We start from the raw sequence: 21,691 nt of genomic DNA, 5'->3' as shown, positions 1-21,691 counted from the left end.
TAAGTGAACTGGCAAATTTCGCCATTGCAACAGTTGGGACGTAAGCTACAACGGAATCCATTTTTTCTGCAATGCACCGTGTCAGGGCCCCAAGAGAGAATCGGGATCTGTGGATTGGATACTCAAAAGACTTACATTGCTTGGGTTCTCCGGGCACGCTTCGAGTTCCAGGAATAGCCTGACCCTCGGCGTCTACGCAGTAGCACTCTGAGTTGAAGCACTGGACGGGTAGGAAATGCCCCTCGCTGCTACAAGAAGGGACAAACAGGCTGGCCCCAGCGGGCAGGCTGCCTGAGAGGCTTTGCATGAGAGCCCTTTGCTTCTCACACTCTGTGGGGCACCTGGGCCGTGAACCTCTAACCCTGGAGCCAGCAAGTTCTTTGCCCCGGGCATCCACACACCAGCACTCTCCAGCAAAGCACTGGACATCCTCGTAGTTTCCTTCTGCCGAGCACAGTGGGACGAAAAGGCTGCCGGGTGTCTGCTCACAGCCCTGGGAGCTGAGAACCATTTCCATCACGTCACCTAGATCCCTTGCTATGTCTTCTGGCACTGAAAGAGCCTGCTGCAAGAAAAGAAGGAATTCTGGAAGCTCCAGGAGAGATGAAAGGAATGTCAGGGCATTTTGGTTCTCTTGCAAGTTGATCTCAAAGCCAAAGCTGCCCACAATCAGCCTATTCATAGCAGCTCCCTTCTTAGAGGCTTCAGGGGGTTCTGTGGCAGGATTGGAATCGAATCCCAAGGAGAGGGGTTTGGCTAGATAGGTCCCTCCACTCTGGAAGCCTGGGAGACCAAACCGCTGGAAAAATTGACTGAAGTTAAATGTGCCTTTTGCGCCAAGGGCTCCAGACAAGTTGAACTGGCCAACATTCACCAAAAATTTCCCTCCAAAGAGGTTTTGCTGGAGGCGCTTCGGGTCGGTGGTAAACTGAAGGGCAAGACGAGCCAGCTCTCGGGAGGGAAAAATCGCTCCAATGGCTTCTCTGAGGAGAGTTTCTGAGGCAGAAAACTGTTTATCCTGCCCGTCTACCATTGGGTGGAGAATCCCAGAGTCCACAAAGAGCTCCTTGATCAAGGGTGTGCAGGAGGTGGCAAATCTGGCTACTCTCGGAGACACCTGCCTTCCCTCAGGAGCCAAGAACAAGCTGTTCTGGCTGAAGTAGCCTGAGGGCCCAAAGTGTAGTCTAGACAGGGCCTGCCTCCTCTCTGAGGTGCAGAATTGATCTTCAGCTGCATAAGACAGAGCAAACAGGAGAAATGGTTTTAACGTCAGCAAGCAATCCTGAGACCACCCCACAGATCCTTCTGGTAGTAAGATGTCAACAATTTCAACGAGGAACATCGACATTTTGTACCTCTATCTCCTCTATCCTATTATTTCTTTATTTTTCTTCCCCCCGCCCCCCGAGCAGCATCTGTGGCGGCCATTTGGGGAAGTGAGTGTTCCAGTTGACATGACTCCCTCTCCTACCTTTCACTGGAGGGTGACCCCCTTCTAAGGCAAGGCTCATGGGCACCGGCCCCCTTTCTGAAAACCTGATCACACACATGCACCAAATGTACTAGGCTGAACAGTGTCCTCTTTGTCTCCCCAGCCCAGGATTCCTATCCACCCAGAACTTCAGAACGTGACGTCACTTGGAAGTAGGGTCTTTGCAGATGTAATTAGTTGAAATAAGATCACACTGGATTCAGGTGAGCCCTAAGTCCAGTGATGGATATCCTCCTAAGGCCGTGTGAAGACACAGACACTCAGGAAAAAGGGCCTTGTGAAGGTGGGGGCAGAATGCAGCTACAAGCCAAAGAAGGCCAAGGGTTAAGGGCCACATGCACCCCAATGTGCATAGCACCAACGTCCGCAATAGCCAAACTGGGGAAAGAGCCGAGAGGCCCTTCAACAGATGAATGGATCAAGAAGATGTGGTCCATATATTCAATGGAATATGACTCAGCCATCAGAAAGGATGAATACCCAACTTTTACATCCACATGGATGGGACTGGAGGAGATGATGCTAAGTGAAATAAGTCAAGCAGAGAAAGTCAATTATCATATGGTTTCACTTATTTGTGGAACATAAGGAATAGTCATGGAGGACATTAGAAGGAAGGGAAAAAAGAAGGAGGGGAAATTGGAGGGAGAGATGAACCATGAGAGACTATGGACTCCCAGAAACAAACTGACGGTTGTAGAGGGGAAGGGGGTGGGGGGATGGGTTAGCCCAGTGATGGGTATTAAAGAGGGTACGCTCTGCATGGAGCACTGGGTGTTATACGCAAACAATGAATCGTGGATCACTACATCAAAAACTAATGATGTAATGTATGGTGACTAACATAACATAGTAAAATTTAAAAAAGAAAATTAAAAAAAAAAAGAAGGCCAAGGGTTGCTCCAGCCCCTGGAAACTGGACAGGCCAAGGATGGATTCTTCCCTAGAGCCTTCAGAGGGAGCTCAGCCCTGCTAACACCTTGATTGTAGATTCCTGGCCTCTGGACTGGGAGGGAATAAATTTCTGTTGTTTGAAGCCACCCAGTTTGTGGTAATCTATTACAGCAGCCCTAGGAAACTAATACACCAACAAATTCCTATTTGTTTTTAATGAAATGTTTTTTTTCTTTCCCAGCATTCTCTTGTTGGAATTTTTCATGGACTTTAATGCTTCATTATATGCTCTTCATGTGGCTGCCTAATCCCTCCTTGAGGGTAGGCTTGTCTAGGCTAACTAGTTTATAGTCTCTTGGAGGATAAGAGATACTTTAAATGCTATTATTATTTCCTATAATAAGAAATATTTTCCTATGTTGTAATATATAATATAGAATTATATTATAGGAAATACCTTATTCCCTATAATATAATATAACAATGCTCATGCAGCAAACACACTTAGCACATTTTTCTAGGTTTCTTGACCTTTCCTTGAAGTTATTAATTAAACAGTGATCAGCTCAGTCAACTTCATGCATGAATGGGCAGGTCATTCTATCTGAATATTCTAGGTTGACTGAACTCACATTAAGAAAAAAGACTTTAAATTCAAATTCCAAGCATCTCCATCACACAGGTAGAAGTAAGTAAGCTCCATGTTTCTCCATCAAATCATAAATCTTAGAGGTCCTTTTCAGCCAGCCACCCACCCACCCCCACCTTTTTTAAAATAATTCTTTCCCTTCAGTTCACACGGATGCCAAAAAGGAAGTCAGCCAATTTCCCTCTGTAACCAGGCAACAGAAAGAACTGGAACATGCCGTCAGAGAGAGAAAACAGACTGGCAACATCCGAACCCCTAACACATCCCTCAACCAGGCCATGGCTGCCTTGAATGGAAGGTATTACAGGAAGGTATGGAAGAAATAAAGTTCACTGCTCTGCTTATTCTGTTTCCAAATTAAGGGCATATCCCTTCCGTTCATTTGTTATGTAGTGTTACCAAGGCAAAAACATTCAGATATTGCTTCCATGTGGCATTCGTTTGCATGGAAATAGGACAGATACGCCAGAGAAGAGAAAGTAAAAATATATGATCCCTGCATTTGATAGCATTCTGGTTTTAATTTGGAAAACCATAGTTCTCCATTTCCACCTGGAAATTGGAGGACACAATATTCTCTAGGTTTTAGGAGAACGACAGTGTAGTCATAGATACCTTCAAGGCAGAGCTTCAACATGTTCCCCTTCTGCATTCTCACAGTTGGCAGATAGAATACTACCAAACACCACGCAGAACACTCACAATGTGAAGCTGGAGACATCAATGACTTCACAGGAATTGTTGAATGAACATGAGCGCTGATCTCTTTCGAGGCTATAAAAAGACCAGCCTACCTCCTTCACTGTTTGCCATCTTGCAGAATCCATCCAGTTCCTGGGTTCCTCCCTTGCCCTCACCCCTAAACTCCTTCAGGATCTTACTGGTGAGATGGAATAGAGTCTTACTGGAGTGTCCTGCGACATTTCTCATGTCCACACCCCTCTCCCCAGACCGTCGCTTCTACTTTTGTATCGGTCCCTGTGCTGGGTTGAATAGTGTCTCCTCAAAATTCACATTCTTCCTGGAACCTCAGAATGGGACCTTATTTGGAAATAGGGTCATTGTCGATGTAGGTAGTGAAGACAAGCTCATACCAGAGTCGAGTGGGCTCTTAATTTTATATTACCAGTGTCATTACGAGAAGAGAGGAAGAACCACAGGGCAGACACGGAGGCAAGACAGCCAGCTGATGACGAAGCAGAGTTTGAGGCCACGTTGCCACAAACCAAGGAATGCCAGAGATTGTCGACAACTATCAGAAGCCAGGAAAATGGCAAGGAAGGAGTCTCCCCGGAAGCCTTCAGAGGGAGCATGGTCCTGCTGACATTTTGACTCTGGACTTCTAGGCTCCGGAACTGGGAGAATATATTTCTGTTGTTCTAAGTCCCTGAATTTGTGGTCATTTGTTACAGCTGCCCAGGGAAGTAATATAGTCCTCTCCTCATTCTTGAAAACATTGCAATGACCTTCACCCTGGCCCCAGGGCCTGCGGTCTAATCCTGCTTTCAGCCCCCACTTCAAGGTGCCTGGGTGGTCTTTCTTACACACAAAACCACCATGGAACTCTCCAGGTTAAAACCCCTCAATGTCTTCACCTGACTTCCGGGATGAAGTGCCCAAGCCTTTGCTTTGGTTGGAAAGACCTCACTGTCTCATCCCTCACTTTAACCCCTGGGCTTAAAGTGCATTGTTCATACTCCAACAATTTGTTTCTCTGCCTTTCTTGCAGATTCATTGTCCAGTAGCTTATCCATGCCTATTATTTATGTCCTCATAATTTGATTCTCCCGCTCTGTAGTCAGAGAACAGCTCTCCTTATTTTCCTCCTTCAGGAAATATCTTTACTTAAGAAGACTCTAATCAAGCGTCACCTCTTCCATGAAGCCTTCCTGAACGTCTCCTCTTCATACACTCTGCAAAATGGAATTGACCCTACCCTCTTTGCCCTGCTTTAGTTACCGGTACACACTTCTCTCATGGCACAAGTGAACATAATTCTCTTTTTTTTCTTCTGAGATCACTGAGAAAGCAACTATGTCTGACATAGGAGGAGAAAGATGTTGGAAGTTAATGACAATAAATGGGTTTTCCATCATGCTGGGCTCGAAGGGCCTCTGGGGTACACTCAGGAGGCAGTGGAACGAATGGGTTCTGGAGTGGTTGGTCTGGAGAAGCAGTGAAAGTCATATAACTTGATGAGAACAAAAGAGAAGGCCCCGGAGAGGCAACCCACCACAAGATGGCCGTTGGCCTTGCAGCCGAGTTCCATGGATCTCCTTCCCTTGGGCGTCCACACACCAGCATGGCCCTCCCCTCTGGCACTGCACTGCCTCGTAGCCCCCATTGCGGTGGCAGCTCGGAATGTAGGGGTGACCAAAGTTGCTCGCTGTGAACCGCTCCACTTCACATTTTGTAGGGCCTAGGAGAGATGCGGGCAGGGAGAGCACAGTGTGTAAACAAGGCTGTGTTGACAGCAACGCATTCTCTTTGCTTTGACAGTGTTTTAAACCCTTGCACCCACTTCGGGAGAGGGTTCCTCCAAGCGGAGACATGCACATGTGTCACCCACTCGGTACTTACATCGGAATCGGCCAGAGATGACCAGCTGAACCGCGAGGAACCGTCTCTGCAATATCCGGTACAGGGTGGTTTCGGCAAAGGTGGAAGCAAGGTCCAGGCCAGCAAAAATGGTGTCATAAATTTCATCAAGTAACAGTTCCAAACCTGGGTGAGGACAGAAGCGTTTCAAGGGCCAGGGGCATTCAGAAAGGACGTCCTGACCTGGCCGATCAGACAGACATTAGGGGGGCCAGCACCTATGCGGGCATCACTATGCATCAGGTCTGATCAAGATTTTAATGGTTTCGGGGACACCTGGGCGGCTCAGTTGGTTGAGCGTCAGACTCTTGGTTTCAGCTCAGGTCATGATCTCAGGATCGTGAGCTCGAGCCCCATATCGGGCTCTGGGCTGGAGATTCTCTCTTCCTCTCTCTCTCTACCTCCTTCCCCCAGTGGATAAATAAAATCTTAAAAAAAAAAAAAAAAAAGATATAATGGTTTCCAAAGCCAGGGCTGCTCTGTGCCGTTGTGCAGGTTGTACACAGCACAAAGGAGCACTGCTTTCGAGAATGAGAGCAGATTAAAACGCATCCTGTGTTCCACTCTCCAGGCTCAGAGCTGCATCTGCCCAGGGTGGAGTGCCTCCTTCCAGTGCGCACAAAGTCTCCAAATTTTGGAGCTGGTGCTGTGTTCAAAGCACTGCAGATGAACATTTGCAAACTGTGGTGTCTTCAATACCCTGGGCAGCCTAGCAGGGGGGAGCAGGCAGACACTGCTTTTCTGCTTGGCAGGCAATGATACTCAGGCTTTTGGGTTTGGGGGATGCCTCTCTCACCCCCTCCATTTGTCTGAGGTGCGCTTACCTGTCTCAGCCAGCTCCCGCCCTTGACTGTCCGCACAGTGACAATACCCAGACACCTCGGGGAACTTGCTCCGGAAGGCACTGAAGGTCACGAATGCATCTGGAAACCTAAGACAGAATGAGATTTATGGTCACTGTTTCCTAAAGCACAAGTCTTCACAAGCTCTTCTCTGTGGAAATAAATAAATGTGGTTTCATCTCATCTGGGGAGAAGGAATGTCTGTTTTGTTGTTTTTTTTTTTTTTAAATCTCATGCCATTTGTTCCATGTTTCTTTCAGTAAATATATTTCTTTTCGAAGCTGGTTTTACCTGGCCAGAGCCAGGCTGGACAAGTGAAAATGAAGCTGTGCTCAGCTGTCACCTACTAATTAGTCATCTCCCTCCCTTGTGGCATTTCACCAGTTTGTACCCATGCATGTGCCTCATAGGATCAGACAGGAAATAGGTGACGAACCTCACATTACTGGAGTATAACTTTACTAGACTATAACCCGAGGGACGAAAGTCCAAGTTTGCTTGACAAACATATGGTACATTGTAGATGATCTCATTTGGGGAGATCAAACGACTCCAGAGCCCTTTACAGCTTTTCCAGAGCTTGAAAAGAAGCCAGATTCCACCATAGGAAATTCTTAAGGACACTTCCCAGTTCCATAGTTGAAAACACATGAAATCAATATGACACCACTAAAAGGGCTATGCGTCCCTTTCTACAAGTGCAGGGAAAGTGTGCCCAAGCCATGGTCGACCTGGCAATTGCCATCAGGAGCTAATCGGCTGGGTTCCTGATCCTGGAAGTAAGATGAAGCTAGGTGATATAAAACCATACAGAAGAGTTCTTCCCGTGTGCAATGATTTAGCAACCAGAAAGGAATTTTTCATCTTTATGCAACATTGAGAGATTTGTTATGCCCTACAGGCCTAGCACAAGAGAACCAAGCATAATGTGTCGGTTAGCACAAGCAACAGCTGTTTTGTCCAAAGAGACCCACTGCTGCGTCAAAACAACCTTAATGTCCAATGATAGGAAAATTAAGAAGTAAATGATGGTAAATTTCCTAAATGGATATATGCATAGCATTATATCAAAAGGGTAGAATACAACACGGTCTGTCTATATACTGCAATTACCACCATATAAGTGAACCAGTATTGGAAGGCAACAGATAACACAGGAGTTGCTCAGAGCCTGAACAGGGGGTGCAACAAGTATTAGCTAATTTGCATGAAAATGAATATGCAACACAAAGCCTACAAAAGCACTACAGGATTATGGATTTTTTTCCCATATTGTTGGTCTTTTATTATGTACCTGTGAGTTAAATAAAAAGGAGTGCTAGAGTAAGCGAGTACGCATAACAGAAACTAAAAACTCACTTTGCCCAGTTGCCAGGGATAGGAGTGTATATAATAAAAATTCATGAATTGAAACCTGGGATAAGTCAATTCTACAAGCGCTAATAATAGTGTAATAATCACTTCCATTTATTGAGCACTATCTTGTAAAAGACAATCCGCTAAATGTTTAATATACATTGACTTGTTCAATCCACTTAACACTCCTAAAAGGCAAGTGGTATTTTTTTGTACCCATTTTAGAGGTGAAGAAGGTAAGGTATGTTGGCCAGCGTCCTGAAACAGCAGTGGGAGATAGAGTTTAAACCCAAGTCTTACCGCCCACGTGCTGCCTACATCTGCCAGTGGTGTTGTTCAATGTATGTTGGCTGCGCCTTGTTCCTGTCTCACATTCTGTCTCACTCTGTTTTGTTCGGACACTCTCCTCTGCCTCCCTTTTCCCGATATCTAATATGTGTGGAAGACACGTGTGCGAGAGAACACATGGATGGGGCACCTGGCTGGCCCGAGGCTCTGGAACCCATCCCAGCACGAGGCACAGGAAGTTTCGATCACTCTAGACCCATGTTCTGCCAATTCGACCCAAAGGCCCACTTCAGGGTCATGTCCCAGGACCAGTGCAAGCAGCATGACTTTGGGGCCATCTTCATCCCACCACTTTAGAGTCAGGCTCCTCCTCTCTGCCTTTACGGTCTCATGAGCTACCCAGTACCTGGGACTCTGTGTTTTTAGCAAGGACCTCATTCCTGATATGAAAAGAGCTCAGGTCTGGAGCCAGACGTGTCAGAGCTCCGGCCCTGGCCTAGCCCCATGGGGTCACTGTTGACCATTACTACTCCCGAAAATAATAACGGGGGGGCATGTTCTGGACAATCAGACACTGCACCAAGAACCCTCTAATCTCACTGAATCCTCACAACAACCCTTCCAAAGCTGCATTTCACAGATGAGAACCCTGAAATTCTGAGTGGTGAGCTGACTGGTCCAAGATCACCCAGCCCGGACCCAGGGAGTGGCATCCCGAGTCCATCGCACCTGGTCTCTCATCAGCAGCAGCTGGTGGGATGGGGGGCTGCCTCGGAAACAGAGCACCCCACCATTAACAGGAAGTTCAAACTCTGAATCTTCCTCGATTTCCTTTGTTCCCCAAGTCCACTTTGATACAATCTGGTTTTGGTGGCCGATTTCTGAAACGGTATCACCACTCTGAATTCTGGAATCTTCCTCCAGCCTAGCCATGGGCACTAGGATGGTTTAGTCGTGGCTTCTCCATTATCATTGGTGCTCTCCTGTCTGCCAGGATGGGAGGGCCTCTGTCATGCTTACAACTTCCTGCTTACTAGATCCCCACCCCTCCCTGCCACCCCAACAAAAGTCCAACTACTGAAACTGAGCCCAAGGAGGAAAGGGGGGAAAGGCTCCATCCTAATACTTGGGCCAGCTAGGTTTGGAACCTGGTGTACAGTCAAAGAATGCTCCCAGAGGACGTGAGTCTGGAGTGGGATTCTGAAGCTAAGAACAAGGATTTGGCAAGGAGAGAATGGAGAACGTGTCTAGAAGGATCATTAGCACGTCTCCAACTTCAAAACAGGGGCAGAGGACAACAGTGTGGGCAGAAGGAAAAACTGAGAGGCTGGGGGAGGCACAGGTCTGGTGGAGAATGTCAGGACGCAAGCATCTCTACCACGAACACACTGTTCCTGAAAGCTCCATGCCCACTCTCCTTCCAGGCACGGGTCTTAGGAAACGGACCATTTTGTTAGCAGCAGGATACGGTCGAGTCCTGTAGGACCCTATGGCATATGGCATCATCCCTTTCATGAGGATCAGAGGAACAAAGACTTCTCCATCTTCAATAGAAGAAAAAATTGCGTTCTTCTGAAAAACAGGTTTACTTTTATCTGATGGAAACCAAATAACTGAGAGTGTTTGCTCCTCCTCTGGTTATAAGGTGCTCAGAGACAAATATGTAGCCCCTTATATTTGTGAAAAGAAAACTTTATAGAATGAGTGGTACGTAGCAACTTTTGTCTTGTTTTATTCTTATTTTCTACCCTTATTTTGCCTCCCCTATGATCTCCTCTATTTCCCATTTCTATCCCATTCAGGGCATGTCAGAAGAAAGGAGGAAGAGAAAATCAGCACAAAACCTTAAAAATAAAAAATGATGTATTTCATCTAGTGGAAAAGGATGTGTCCCTTCTGTTAAATTAAAGCAAAACCTCAGGGGGATCGTAAGAAAGTTCTCAAGAAAGAAAATCATAGTGCAAGGGGAAAGAGTGGCAGTCCTGAGTTGATGCTCAGACTGTGGCCAGCCCAGAGTTAGAGAAATCACAACTCAGGTTCAGTAGAATACAAACTGTCAGGCCCTGCCAGGCACCTGGTCCTGGTCGCATGCAGAACAGCATCCATGCCCTGGGCTCAGGCAGCAGACCCCACTACTCAGTCAGATTCTCCACTCCACCCAGAGACAGTCCCTCCAGAAGTCTAACCATCAACTAATAAATTAGCAATTTAGGTGCCCAGAAGAGCGCTCCTTCAAGTAGGAGGACCTGTCATGGATGTTTCCTTTGAAGGTAACCGATGTCAGTCTTCAAAGATTGCTCCACATGTTCTGTAATGATGTCCCCTTGCCACACATTAGGATGTCTGATCCTTCTCACTGGATTATCTGATTTGCATGGGTGGCCAAGGATCTCAAGTAAGACTGGTTTATAAGAAAGTTTGAGTTTGCCTTAGTCACTAAGGACAAGAGCTGATAAACCAGTTAACTGAGTTTTAGCATGGACCACAAAGACCTGGCAATGGCATCAGCTCTTCAAACCTTGACCTCCAATCTCTTTAGCCAGAATGCGTGTCTCTATTAGTGGCCGGGTGAAGGCAGTAGGGAAGGTGCGGTAGAGCTGGAAGAACCAGCAAAGCTCACTCCACACCACAACATGGTTTTCAAAGTCACCAGCCAAACAGGTGTCGTTAGCCATGGCCTTCAGAAGGCAAAAAGGACATGCTTCAAATGGCAAATGCCATGGCCACGTTCAAGTGCAAATCATCACCAAGCCCGTGACAAACCCGCAGCAGGTTGGCAAATGAGCTCGCCATAGGTTTCCGGCCTCCCCTCCAGGCCCCATGCAAATAAGTCAGCTGCTTCATGCTCTCCACTTGAATGTCCCAAAGAAAGCCTCTCAGATTCAGTATTCCAAAATCAAACATGCAATTTTCCTTTTCCAAACTCATCCTGTACCATGCACCTAGAAACCAGACGTGGGCTTGACTCCTCCTCTCCCTCACCCTCCACCTTCACCAGTTGCTGTGGATTCCACCTCAGCAATGTTTCTCTAGCCCTCCCGTCCCCACACAGCGCTCTCCATCATGTGCTCTCGGTCCATGCCAACATGGTCTCTCACCTGGACCTGAGCCTGCAGACCCCACAGAGCTGCCTCCCTGCACCCCCTCTGCGCTTCCCCAGCCAGGCCATGCTTTCCTAAATTCAAAATATACCCAATCTTCCCCCATAGGCTCAAAATTCTTGATGCAATCTCGGGGACATACCAATACTAAAAAATTACCCCTTGCTTATCTGAAATTCAAATGTAACTGGCCATCCAGTATTTTGTCTGCAACCTTAGGGACGAAATCTAGACTCTCCCCCGTGCCCTGTGGAACAGCGGAGCCTGGCACTGCCCAGGTCGGCTTATCAAGAAACCCCTGAATATGGCTGGGCTTCCAGTAACCAACCACCCAACCCTTCCCATGACCTTCCTAAATCGGAATTCCCCCAGAGACATGCTTGCTTACAAAAAGGAAAGGATCCCATTTCAGGAGTAAATTTTTGTTGTTGTTGTTTGTCTCTCTTAAACAATGGATGCTTAGTCTGGAACTTTTGCATTTAACTTGACTGCCCTCTCATGGAAGGAGCTGTGAACTGTGCCTCAAGCTGGTACCCGCAAAGAAGTTCTTGAATGCACTGGTGATAAGCATAGGCTGCAGGCCTACTGTGCACAAGGCTCTGTGCTGGGTGCTGCAGGGAAAGACACTTGAATCAAGGTTCTGTGGGACAGTAAGCGGAGCCAGGCAGTTCTAGCAGCCACTGACTCTGCTTCCCAGGGTGAGTGCCTTAGCCTCTGTGTTTCAGATTCCTCATCTGTCTGCTAGAGAACATAATTATTTTTGTAAGGATTAAAGTAGGCAGAAGGTTGTCAAATTGCCTGTATAGAGTAAGCACCCAGTTGAACTTGAACTGAGCACACACTGGTTTGCATCAATGAATATCAGTAATTTGGGCTTTGGGGAAATTCTTAGGTGCACACAGGCTATTGTCTAAGCCCGGGAGGAAAAAAAAACAACCAAAAACCTAATTTATATTTGTTGCAGCTGGGTGATACAGGAGGCATTCCTACGGATGCATAATAATTTGCATTTGTCTTAGTGGTTTCATAGATGAGGCCTCATTAAATCCTCACCGGGACCTAGTGCACAGGGAGTTGTCCCTATGCCCCCACCCCATATTTCAGATGGGCACTCTGGGGTACCGGGACACAGAGAGGGTAAATGAACAGGTCACATTGCCAAGCAGTGGCAGAGTTAGAATGAGGATCACAGGGGCAAATGCTAGGGGGCCAGGCAGGTAACGCGGACGGAAGGAGCAGGCAACAGGACCGAGAGGGACCCGGGGCGCTGGAGCGCTGGACCATGTCTGATCAGTCCAAAAAAGAACAGTTCAAGGCCAGCTTCTTGGGGCCATGGGGGAATTCAGGAATTCAGAATTTTGTGTATTAAGTTAAACATAAGAAATTGCTGATGTTCAGCTATTTTTACCTACGCAAACAGAAATTTCATGGAGTTAACTTGAAATGCTCCAGTTTTAAAAATAATATACAGCTCAAATAAGACTTGTCTATGGGACAGCTCCGGTGGCCAGGCTGTGAGCCTGCGACCCCTCCCGGCACAGCCCATGGGAATCGCCTCTCTTGGAGAAGGAAAGAAACGGGTGACCTTGGAAGCCAGCCACACAGAGCCTCAGGTTTTCCAAGAGAATTCCCATCAGCATTCACAGACTAATAATCTTACTGATGTCACTCAGGGCGATTCAATCATGTCTGAAGTCTGTGCTGGCCCTTTACATTGACCAAGTGGCCATCTTAAATAACCAGAAGCAATCTGATTATTGGGGCCAAGATCTATCATGCATGTCCCTTTGTACATTTGTTACTCAAATCTTTACGCTTATTTATAGGTGCCTACATGCAAGCAATTTACAAAAATGCATAAATGTGATCATGCCCATGCTTGCAAGAACGCCATCTTTTCTCCTTCTCTGCTGACTGCCTCCTCCCTACCCCTGTTTCTCCACAGCAGCTTGACCCTGCTGATGGCCAAGACGGTGGTATACCACCCAGTGTGCACTGATTCATACCATCCCCTGTGTTCACCTAATCCTGTCCCGACACAAGCAGAATTGTATCACCATCTATGCATGTAAAAGGGTGTGTGCTTATTTGTTTTGTAAAAAGTAAATCATACAAGTGCCTTGTATCTTGTATCATATTATCATAATATATGCTGCAGCACCCTCTCCAAGTCAACTGGTAGAGTTCCAAAGCATTCTGTTTAACGGCTACATAAATATTTAGGGTTGTGGCCCATTTATCCAGCCATCCACCTTGAGTCTCTCAGTCACTTTGTTCTCCGTTTTCGGCTACAGTGAGAAACAATGCAGTAGACATCCCAATACATATGTCTTCGCTCTCTGGTCTTTTTATTTCCGTGGGCTGCCTGGGGGGTGAGGGGGGTTGGGTTCACCTATTTTTAATTCGAATGGCTGTTGCCAGCTTTCTTGTTTTGTTAAAAATACCGTTGTTCCTTCAGATGTCCAGCAGCTTATGAGAGTGAGGCCTCTCTCAACCTCCACCAGCCTGTGCCCCTGAAACCCCAAAGGCCCCAGCCCCGGCGTGAGCATGAGCTTTGGCAGGGGATAGGAAGAGATGGCCCAGGATTGGGCATACCCCCAGAAGCCGGCTCCCTTACCTGTTGTAGCTCTGAACCAGGTCAAAAATCACCATGTCTGTGGTGTTGACAAACTTGCACTGGACAGGCATGAACCCGCCATCTGGAGAGCACTGTGGTGGTGACTTGTCTCCCACCCCGTGGAGGAGACGGCGGTTTCTTATCTCACAGCTCCTGGGACCTAAACATTTCCAAGGAAAAAATGTCAGAGCTTAGGTACAAGTAGGTGCCTACGCTTCTGCAGTCCGGATGCAGACGTTCATCCTACACACGTGACCCAGACCCACACGGAGACAGTGTCCTACGCGGGGGACTTGCCAACGCTCGCTACCCTCCATGCTTATGCTTCTAACAACCAGCCAGCAAATCCTGATTGTCCACCACGTGGCAATGTTAGCAGCGATAAACCCTTCCTAAACTGCTCTCAGTTTCTGTACTGAGGGCCAGGCCCCCTGCCTTTGGTCAGGGAGACCTGACGAGGTCTCGGTTCCGTGTGGAAAGCTGCGCACACCGGGGAACGTGTGGGCTGCCGGCGATCCAGAGACTTACACCGAGTCGGCCTCCCCGGCTGGCGCGTCCCGTACACCTCCATCCCTTCTGCATCCACACACCAGCACTGCTCCCGCCCCAGGTCACACTGCACAGGCGCGTAATCCCCCAAATCCTGACACTGGGGGAGGTAGGCTGCGTTCGTGCCGTTCATGTAGCCGCTCAGCAAGATCTGCTGCTTCTGTATCTGGCAGAATGACGGACCTACAGGTGCAAGGAGCAGGGTCAGACGGTGCTCCAGGGAGAGCGTCAGGCTCCCTCCCTGGAGACAGGGATGTGTCCTTCCCACCCCAGGCAGAGGGAGCGACGGGCCCACGACCCATGGATCCTCAGAGCGGGCAGAAAGCTCAGGGCCAGCGCTCCAACTGTCCAGCTTTATCCCAGGATTGCTCCCAGAGCATCCTGGTGCACCAGGTCAGGCAAGGGCGGCCTCCACTCTGGCCCATCGGTCCACCGGACCCCCCATAGCCCGGGCACTGCAGAGTGGAGGCTGGGCACTGACAGAGCTTGTCCGATCGCATTCCCGCACCCCTGCCCACACCCTCGTTGTGGAACCCTCTCTGCACCACTCTGGGCCTCCCTCCTTATCTATAGGGTCGAAACACAACCACCCTCCTTGATGCATGAGATTAGTGACCTTGACAATCACTGCCCCTGCTGAATACCTACTGTGTGCCGGGCTCTGATATGTGCCTTAAATCCTGTGAGCAGATCCTACATTCCTATAACAGACGAGGGACCACAGCTCAGTGAGGGCATGGGACCAGGCCGGAGTCATTCAGCCGGAGCGTGCTGGGAGCCAGCCTGCTCCCCAGGCTACCCAGGCTGGCCACGAACAACCCCGTGCCCCAAGCAGGGCTTTTCTCCTCAAAGGAGATCTTTGGTTTCAGGCTCAAATCACCATTTAAAGATGACCAACTTCCACTGACCTTGGTTTTAGGCTTAGCTCTGACATGCTTTACAGGGGGGCTGTGTTTCTTTGACTACTCATGATAGTAAGTATTTTAACAGGGAAATTTTCACCTAAGTCTCAGATTTTAGAAACACCCGAGGCGAGAAAACACTAGGTGTGTCCGTAGCCTAATTCTGCTTCCAGAGGCCTTGGATGTCTGGCCCTGTGGCTTCCTCGGCGCCAGGCAGGTAGCCCAAAAGCGGGCCAGCTCGGCACCTGTTTGCTGAACAAATGACTTGATGGACCCACTGAATGTTCACAGCAGTCCTGCAGGAATTAGGGCTTCGTGTGCGGGACTGTTATCCCAACTGGAAGAGGAACGCCCAGCAGCCCAGAGGGAGGCCTGCTGGGTCACAGGGACCCTCCTTCCCCCAGACACCCCCCTCTTGCACTCACAGGCCACGGGCCGAGCAGGCTGCCTGCTGCCTGGCACCTCCCGGCCGTCTGCATCCACGCACCAGCAGGAGCCCCCATCATTCTGACACTGGATTGTCCTGCAGGCAGGAGAGACACACCACACGGACGGCGTTACTGGGGCCCCGAGCCGCAAGCCAGCTTAGTTTTCCCCTTCCTTTTGGGTCTTCCAAGTTTTAATTTGTTTCAATTAGGGAGACATGGAGTGGAGAGGGGTGGGCGACGTAGCACCAAAGCTGGCCTTTTCCTGTCTCGCTCATCCCTGCGACATCTCAGCCCTTCATCCTCTGGCCATCCCATCTACAAAGTCTGTGGCAAACACCAGCCCTGCTGTGTGGCTGCCACACGGCTACAGCAGGGGGTAAAGGCAGTGCCCTTGTGGCCCAGGGGCCGGCGAAACATCGGTGAGGTCTGGGCAATGGGAGAGCAGAGCCGTGGGCGTGGGTTACACAGGGAGGCACATTCATGGGTTGCCCGGGGCAAGTGGTGACTGCAGGATGATCAGAGGTCCTACTAGGGGCAGAAGGAAGTCAACAGTGCTCAGGGTGAAGAGAAAAGCACAGGCAGGCCTCCTGAGGAGGACCAGGGGGGTTGGAACTGCAAGTGATGGGGAACAGCAACATGAATAAGGGCCACAAAGGTGAGCCTCCCCCCACCTCCTGTGCCACTTCTGACTCCCAGACGCCCAAGCAGGGGCCAGACCACAGGGTCTCTGCACTCTTGGGAGTGTGTAAGGTGCTGCTGGGGGCATTAAGAGCACATAGAAAATGAAGGTAGGCGGCGATATTTCACAGGGGTTTCCCAGAACGAAGTCCATGGACAGGGTTCCCCCAGTCAGGCCCACACAAACGATTCCTGTGCCGGAATGTTCTGCCGGGGAGTTGTTTAGATTCTTGCTCCATTCTATAGGGAGAGTCCAGGACGCACATTCACGTTAGGGCAGCCAAACCCCCCTTCCAGAGAGGAGCTCACGGCAGGAGACAGAAGCTCCTGGCCCAGATCGCTGGGCTCAGCAAGGCTTGGAGGTAGGGCCGCAGGCCTGAGTCCAGGCAGCTTGGGCATCCCCCGACCTCTGACTTCTCAGGAGCACCCACCGAGGACAGGAGGCACCAACGCATCAATCCCCCCACACCTTTCATTAAAGCAATTTATGCTGCAAGTTTTGGCTGGAGAAGAAGGGAAGTCCTTGGTCCTGCCTGGGACGAAGCAGGGACCGGGGCGCTCTGGGTCAGATTATCCAGTGTCCATCAGCCTAAGGAACAGACCTGGGAGGCGGGCACCCCCCAAGTGACAGTGGCCATATGTCCTGGATGCGGGCAGGGGAGAGTGAGGGCACCGCGCAGGGTCGAGGGGATGAGATAAGCTTTAAGGTCTCTTAGGGCCCCGGGAGTCCACGGGGCTCAGGAAGCCTTACTGGTAGCTGCCGTCTTCTGCACACTGAGGAACGTGGTCTGCTCCCTTCAGAAAGGCCTCCTCCCTCTGCAGCTCACAAGGACGCAGGGGCTGGGCGTCCATCTGGTATTCTGGGGAAAAGGAAGCAGCTCATCAGGGAAGAGGGTGGATGGGATTCCGGTAGCAAGGAGGGGCTCCCCAAAGCTCAGATGCTCTCCTGGGTTGTATTTCTGGTATCATCAACAATCACCTTCTAACTTGTAATTTGACAGTTATTCACACGTTTCTAAGTGTGTCCTTGGCTCTTTTAACCCCCAGCCTCTCCTGGGAAGGGAGGTCTGCATTTTACCCTTGTGTCACTAAGATGGTGACAGGAACCTGCTCAAGGTCACATAGTTGGCAAGGGCAGGATTCAAACTCAAACCTCAAGCCCCGCGTTCCCCTGAGCCTCGGTGGAGTTAGGTCTGAAAACCAGAAAGAAGGTGTTCTTGGGTTTATCAAGCCACCCCTGTGGGCAGGACACCTTCTTGGCCCAGGTCAGGAATGCAAACGAATTAGTAACTCCCACGTGTCTTCTCCACTGAGAAAGCATGTGACACGCAGGAGCTTACTCCGTTGGGAGGGAGGTGTCACTGGCTTACTTTTCCAACAAGAAAACTGAAGCTTAGACTTCTCCAAAGTCACCCAGCAAGTGGCCGAGCCACTGCTGGAACTCACGTCTATTTCACTGAACAGGTGGCTTTGTCTTTTTCACTACCTGCGGGCTACTTCTCAAATGCCTCACAGGGATGGCCTCGGCCTAAGATCACTAAGGGAATAAAAAAAAATGCCAGTGCCAAAATTCACTAAAAGGGTGGGGTGAGCCAGAATTGAATTAGGAAGGTCTGATTTCCCATCTGCTCTCCACCAATCCCTGGTTCTGTGACCTCAAGGAAATTCAGTCCACCTTTCTTTTTTTTTTTTTTTTTAAATATTTTATTTATTTATTTGTGAGAGAGAGAGAGAGAAACAGCATGAGAGGGGAAAGGGTCAGAGGGAGAAGCAGGCTCCCTGCTGAGCAGGGAGTCCGATGCGGGACTCGATCCCGGGACTCCAGGATCATGACCTGAGCCGAAGGCAGTCGCTTAACCAACTGAGCCACCCAGGCACCCTCAGTCCACCTTTCTGAACCTCTGTCTCTTCATCTGAAATCCCTCCTTGGGACATTGTGAGGACTGAATGAGAGCCCAAATGTCCCGAGGCACTGGGGCAGAACCTGGCCGACTTTGGAGCTGCGGCCTGAGAGCTCCCTCCAGACCCTCTCCTCCATGGCCTTGGGCTCATAACTCACCGAAGATGTTGGCCGACACCGAGCAGGCTGAGCCCAGCAGACTGAAGACCCAAAAGGCCAGGGCCATTTTCATGGGCCCTTCTGGGGATGAAGGGGTGGAAGCCACTGCCCACCCCCGGCTCTGGCCAGGGAGGCTTTATAGCGCTGCCCCGTACCACCCACCCCGCCCGCGGGCACTCAGCGGAGCCGAGCCTGCCCTGTTTTCTCTGCTGGTCACAAGGGGTCCTCCACCTGCGTCTGCTCCCTCTGAGGACACTTGTGTGGCCAGTGGGGGACAAGACTCTTCTTGAGGCTCTGTGGAGCAGAACAGGGCGGGACTGGCTTTGAAATTCATCTTTAAAGTGAAGGCCAAAGCTCTACGGCGTTGGGGGCAACGGGCTCACCCCTCCGCCCCGACCCCGGGGGGGAAAGAGCATTTCTTCCTCCCTCCTTCCCCCTCACGTCCTTCTTCCTTCCTTCCTCGCTTCCTCTCTCCTTCTTCTCACTCCCTTTCCGCACTTCCTTCCTTCCATCAATATTTTCTAGAGCCCCCCCTAGAAATGAGAATATGGCAGGGAACAGGCAAAGTCATTAGTATAGAATGTAAAAATCTTAGTGAGGGAAGCCAAAAACACACACACATTCCTGTTCATACTTATTCTCCTCTCCCCTCTGTCCCAGGACTTCCGATTCCCCAACCCGGAGGCAGCAGGAACTGTACCTTCCACGCAGAGACTATAAAGCAGGATGTTTTCTCTTAGTAAAGCCAGGCTCCTTCCTTTACTCCTCTCCCTGCGTGACCATGGAAAACCCACCTCATCCTCTTGAGCACCTGCCTCCTTCTCTAAAAAACAGAAGGAATAGGAGAATAATAATGTGTACCTACTTGCTAGGGTTGCTGTAAGGGACTAAACGGGACATTGAAGAGTCTGTGCTCGAGCTAGCAGTTAATATTACTGATTCTGTCATTTTGCAAATGACACGGTGCCAGGGAGTGACAGATCCGCAGAACACCCCGCAGGGTGAGGGGCTGGTGAAGGTGTGGGCAGGGGTGCTGGGCTGGCGGGGAAGACCCTGCTGAGCATGTGGGAGGGAGGGTTGGCAAGAGTCTGGAGGGATGCTACCCCAGGGCGGGGGGGGGCAGGATAGGCTGGGGATGGAGCACAGTTTGCACCCACACCAAAGATGAAGGACCCTAACTGCAGAACAGTGGGCTGTTCTACCCGGGAGAGATGCCACGAGCATTACCAGTGTTAACGCCGGTGAAGTGCTTAAAACAGCCCCCGCTTGTCACTCCCCAACATTGGTTACCTTCATCATTATTATGCTCATGATACAAAGTACAGGAAGTAAAACTCAACAGTTATTTTAACTGGCAGGGAGTGGGATTAACAATGGGTGAGAAATTCTGTTCTGTACATCCTTCCTGGGGAATCACACGTGCTCTAGGCTCTAATATCCCTAACTCCAACTGTAGCTCTAGCTTAGCCCCAGCCCCAGGCCAAGCCCCAACCCCAACCCCAGGCCCAGCCCCAGGCCCAGCCCTAGCCCCAGCTCCAGCCCCAGCCCCAAGCCCAGCCCCAAGCCCAGCACCAGCTCCAGCCCAGGCCAAGTACCAGCTCCAGCCCTGGCCCCAGTACCAGCCCCGGACCCAAGCCCAGCACCAGCCCCAGCACCGGGCCCAGCCCCAAGCCCAGCACCACCTCCAGTCCCTGGCCAAGTACTAATTCCAGCCCCAGTACCAGTCCCAGCCCCAAGCCCAGCACTAGCTCTAGCCCCAACACCAGGCCCAGTACCAGCTCCATCCCCAGGCCCAGCCCCAGCTCCAGCTCCAGCCCCAGCCCCAGCCCCAGCCCCAGCAACAGGTCCAGGCCCAGCCCCAGGCCCAGCCCCAGCTCCAGCTCCAGCCCCAGCCCCAGCACCAGCACCAGCGCCAGCACCAGCGCCAGGTCCAGCCCCAGGCCCAGCTCCACCTCTAGCCCCAGCCCCAGCCCCAGCACCAGGCCCAGCCCCACCCAGCCCCAGCTCCAGCACCAGAACCAGCACCAGCCCCAGCCCCAGCTCCAGCACCAGGTCCAACCCCAGCTCCAGCCCCAGCACCAGCACCAGCCCCAGGCCCAGCCCCAGCCCCAGCCCCAGCCCCAGCACCAGCCCCAGCCCCAGCTCCAGCACCGGGTCCAACCCCAGCTCCAGCCCCAGCACCAGCACCAGCCCCAGGCCCAGCCCCAGCACCAGCCACCAGCCCCAGGCCCAGCCCCAGCACCAGCACCAGCCCCAGCCCCAGCACCAGCACCAGCTCCAGCCAAGCTCCAGCACCAGCCCCAGCCCCAGCCCCAGCCCCGGCAGCAGCCCCAGCCCCAGCCCCAGCCCCAGCCCCAGCTCCAGCCCCAGCACCAGCACCAGGCCCAGCACCAGCACCAGGCCCAGCCCCAGCTCCAGCTCCAGCTCCAGTCCCAGCCCCAGCCCCAGCTCCAGCCCCAGCTCCAGCCCCAGCCCCAGCCCCAGCTCCAGCCGCAGCCCCAGCTCCAGCCCCAGCTCCAGCCCCAGCACCAAGTCCAGTCCCAGCCCCAGCACCAGGTCCAGCCCCAGCCCCAGCACCAGGACCAGCCCTAGCCCCAGAACCAGCACCAGCACCAGCACTACCACCACCACCACCAGTACCAGCTCCATTCCCAGGCCCAGGCCCAGCCCCAGCTCCTGCTCCAGCCCCACCCCTAGCACCAGCCAGAATTGGTGGTTAAACTTCAAGTCCACTCTGCCCTGGTCTGCTCCACAGACATTTCAAATTCAACATGTTCCCAAACAAGCTCCTCGACACTTCTTCCAACACTGTACCTCACCATGCCTTGCTATCTCTTTAATGGCAAAGCTGAATGACATCCTAACCTCTCCACTCACCTCTCAGCAGCCTCCAAATCCTACCAGCAAGCCCTCATTCCCATGCTTTGGGCCTGATCCCTCCTCACTGCCTCGACCTCCTTGGGCACCCAGCTCTGGACTAGCCACTAGCCAGGCCCCCCACCCTGGTCCTCACCAGACTGTTCTCCAGCTGCAGGGGTGGAGGATGGACAGTCACTGAACAGGTATTCTGAGGTCAAGACCATGGGTGGCTCCTGAAGACCACCTAGCCCTGGGGTTCGAGGGCGTGGGAGGGGATTACTAATAACGGGACTTAGATTTCAGGCAAAGATGATGTGAGAAGGTGTGTAGATATTTACTGGAAAAGGAGACATGACAGGAAGAACTCCCCCACCCAACC

General features: G+C 51.0%; 1 protein-coding gene across 1 annotated transcript in view; it reads right to left on the bottom strand.

Moving 5' to 3' along the window:
• The window catches only part of TG (thyroglobulin), a 244,670-nt gene extending 226,150 nt beyond the window's left edge, over window positions 1-18,520 (bottom strand). The window contains exons 1-9 of the mRNA XM_027626166.2: window positions 18,454-18,520; window positions 17,146-17,254; window positions 15,714-15,811; window positions 14,366-14,569; window positions 13,838-13,997; window positions 6,458-6,564; window positions 5,616-5,759; window positions 5,269-5,454; window positions 136-1,230 (exon numbers count right to left, since the gene is read on the bottom strand). Of these exons, the coding sequence (XP_027481967.2) occupies window positions 136-1,230; window positions 5,269-5,454; window positions 5,616-5,759; window positions 6,458-6,564; window positions 13,838-13,997; window positions 14,366-14,569; window positions 15,714-15,811; window positions 17,146-17,254; window positions 18,454-18,520 (2,170 nt within the window). The remainder of the gene's footprint in view (window positions 1-135; window positions 1,231-5,268; window positions 5,455-5,615; window positions 5,760-6,457; window positions 6,565-13,837; window positions 13,998-14,365; window positions 14,570-15,713; window positions 15,812-17,145; window positions 17,255-18,453) is intronic.
• Window positions 18,521-21,691: the final 3,171 nt, after the last annotated feature.

This window comes from Zalophus californianus, chromosome 4 (assembly GCF_009762305.2).
Source record: "Zalophus californianus isolate mZalCal1 chromosome 4, mZalCal1.pri.v2, whole genome shotgun sequence".
NCBI lineage: Eukaryota > Metazoa > Chordata > Mammalia > Carnivora > Otariidae > Zalophus > Zalophus californianus.
The sequence above is the reverse complement of the archived record's forward strand: the minus strand, read 5'-3'. Positions and strand labels throughout refer to the sequence as shown.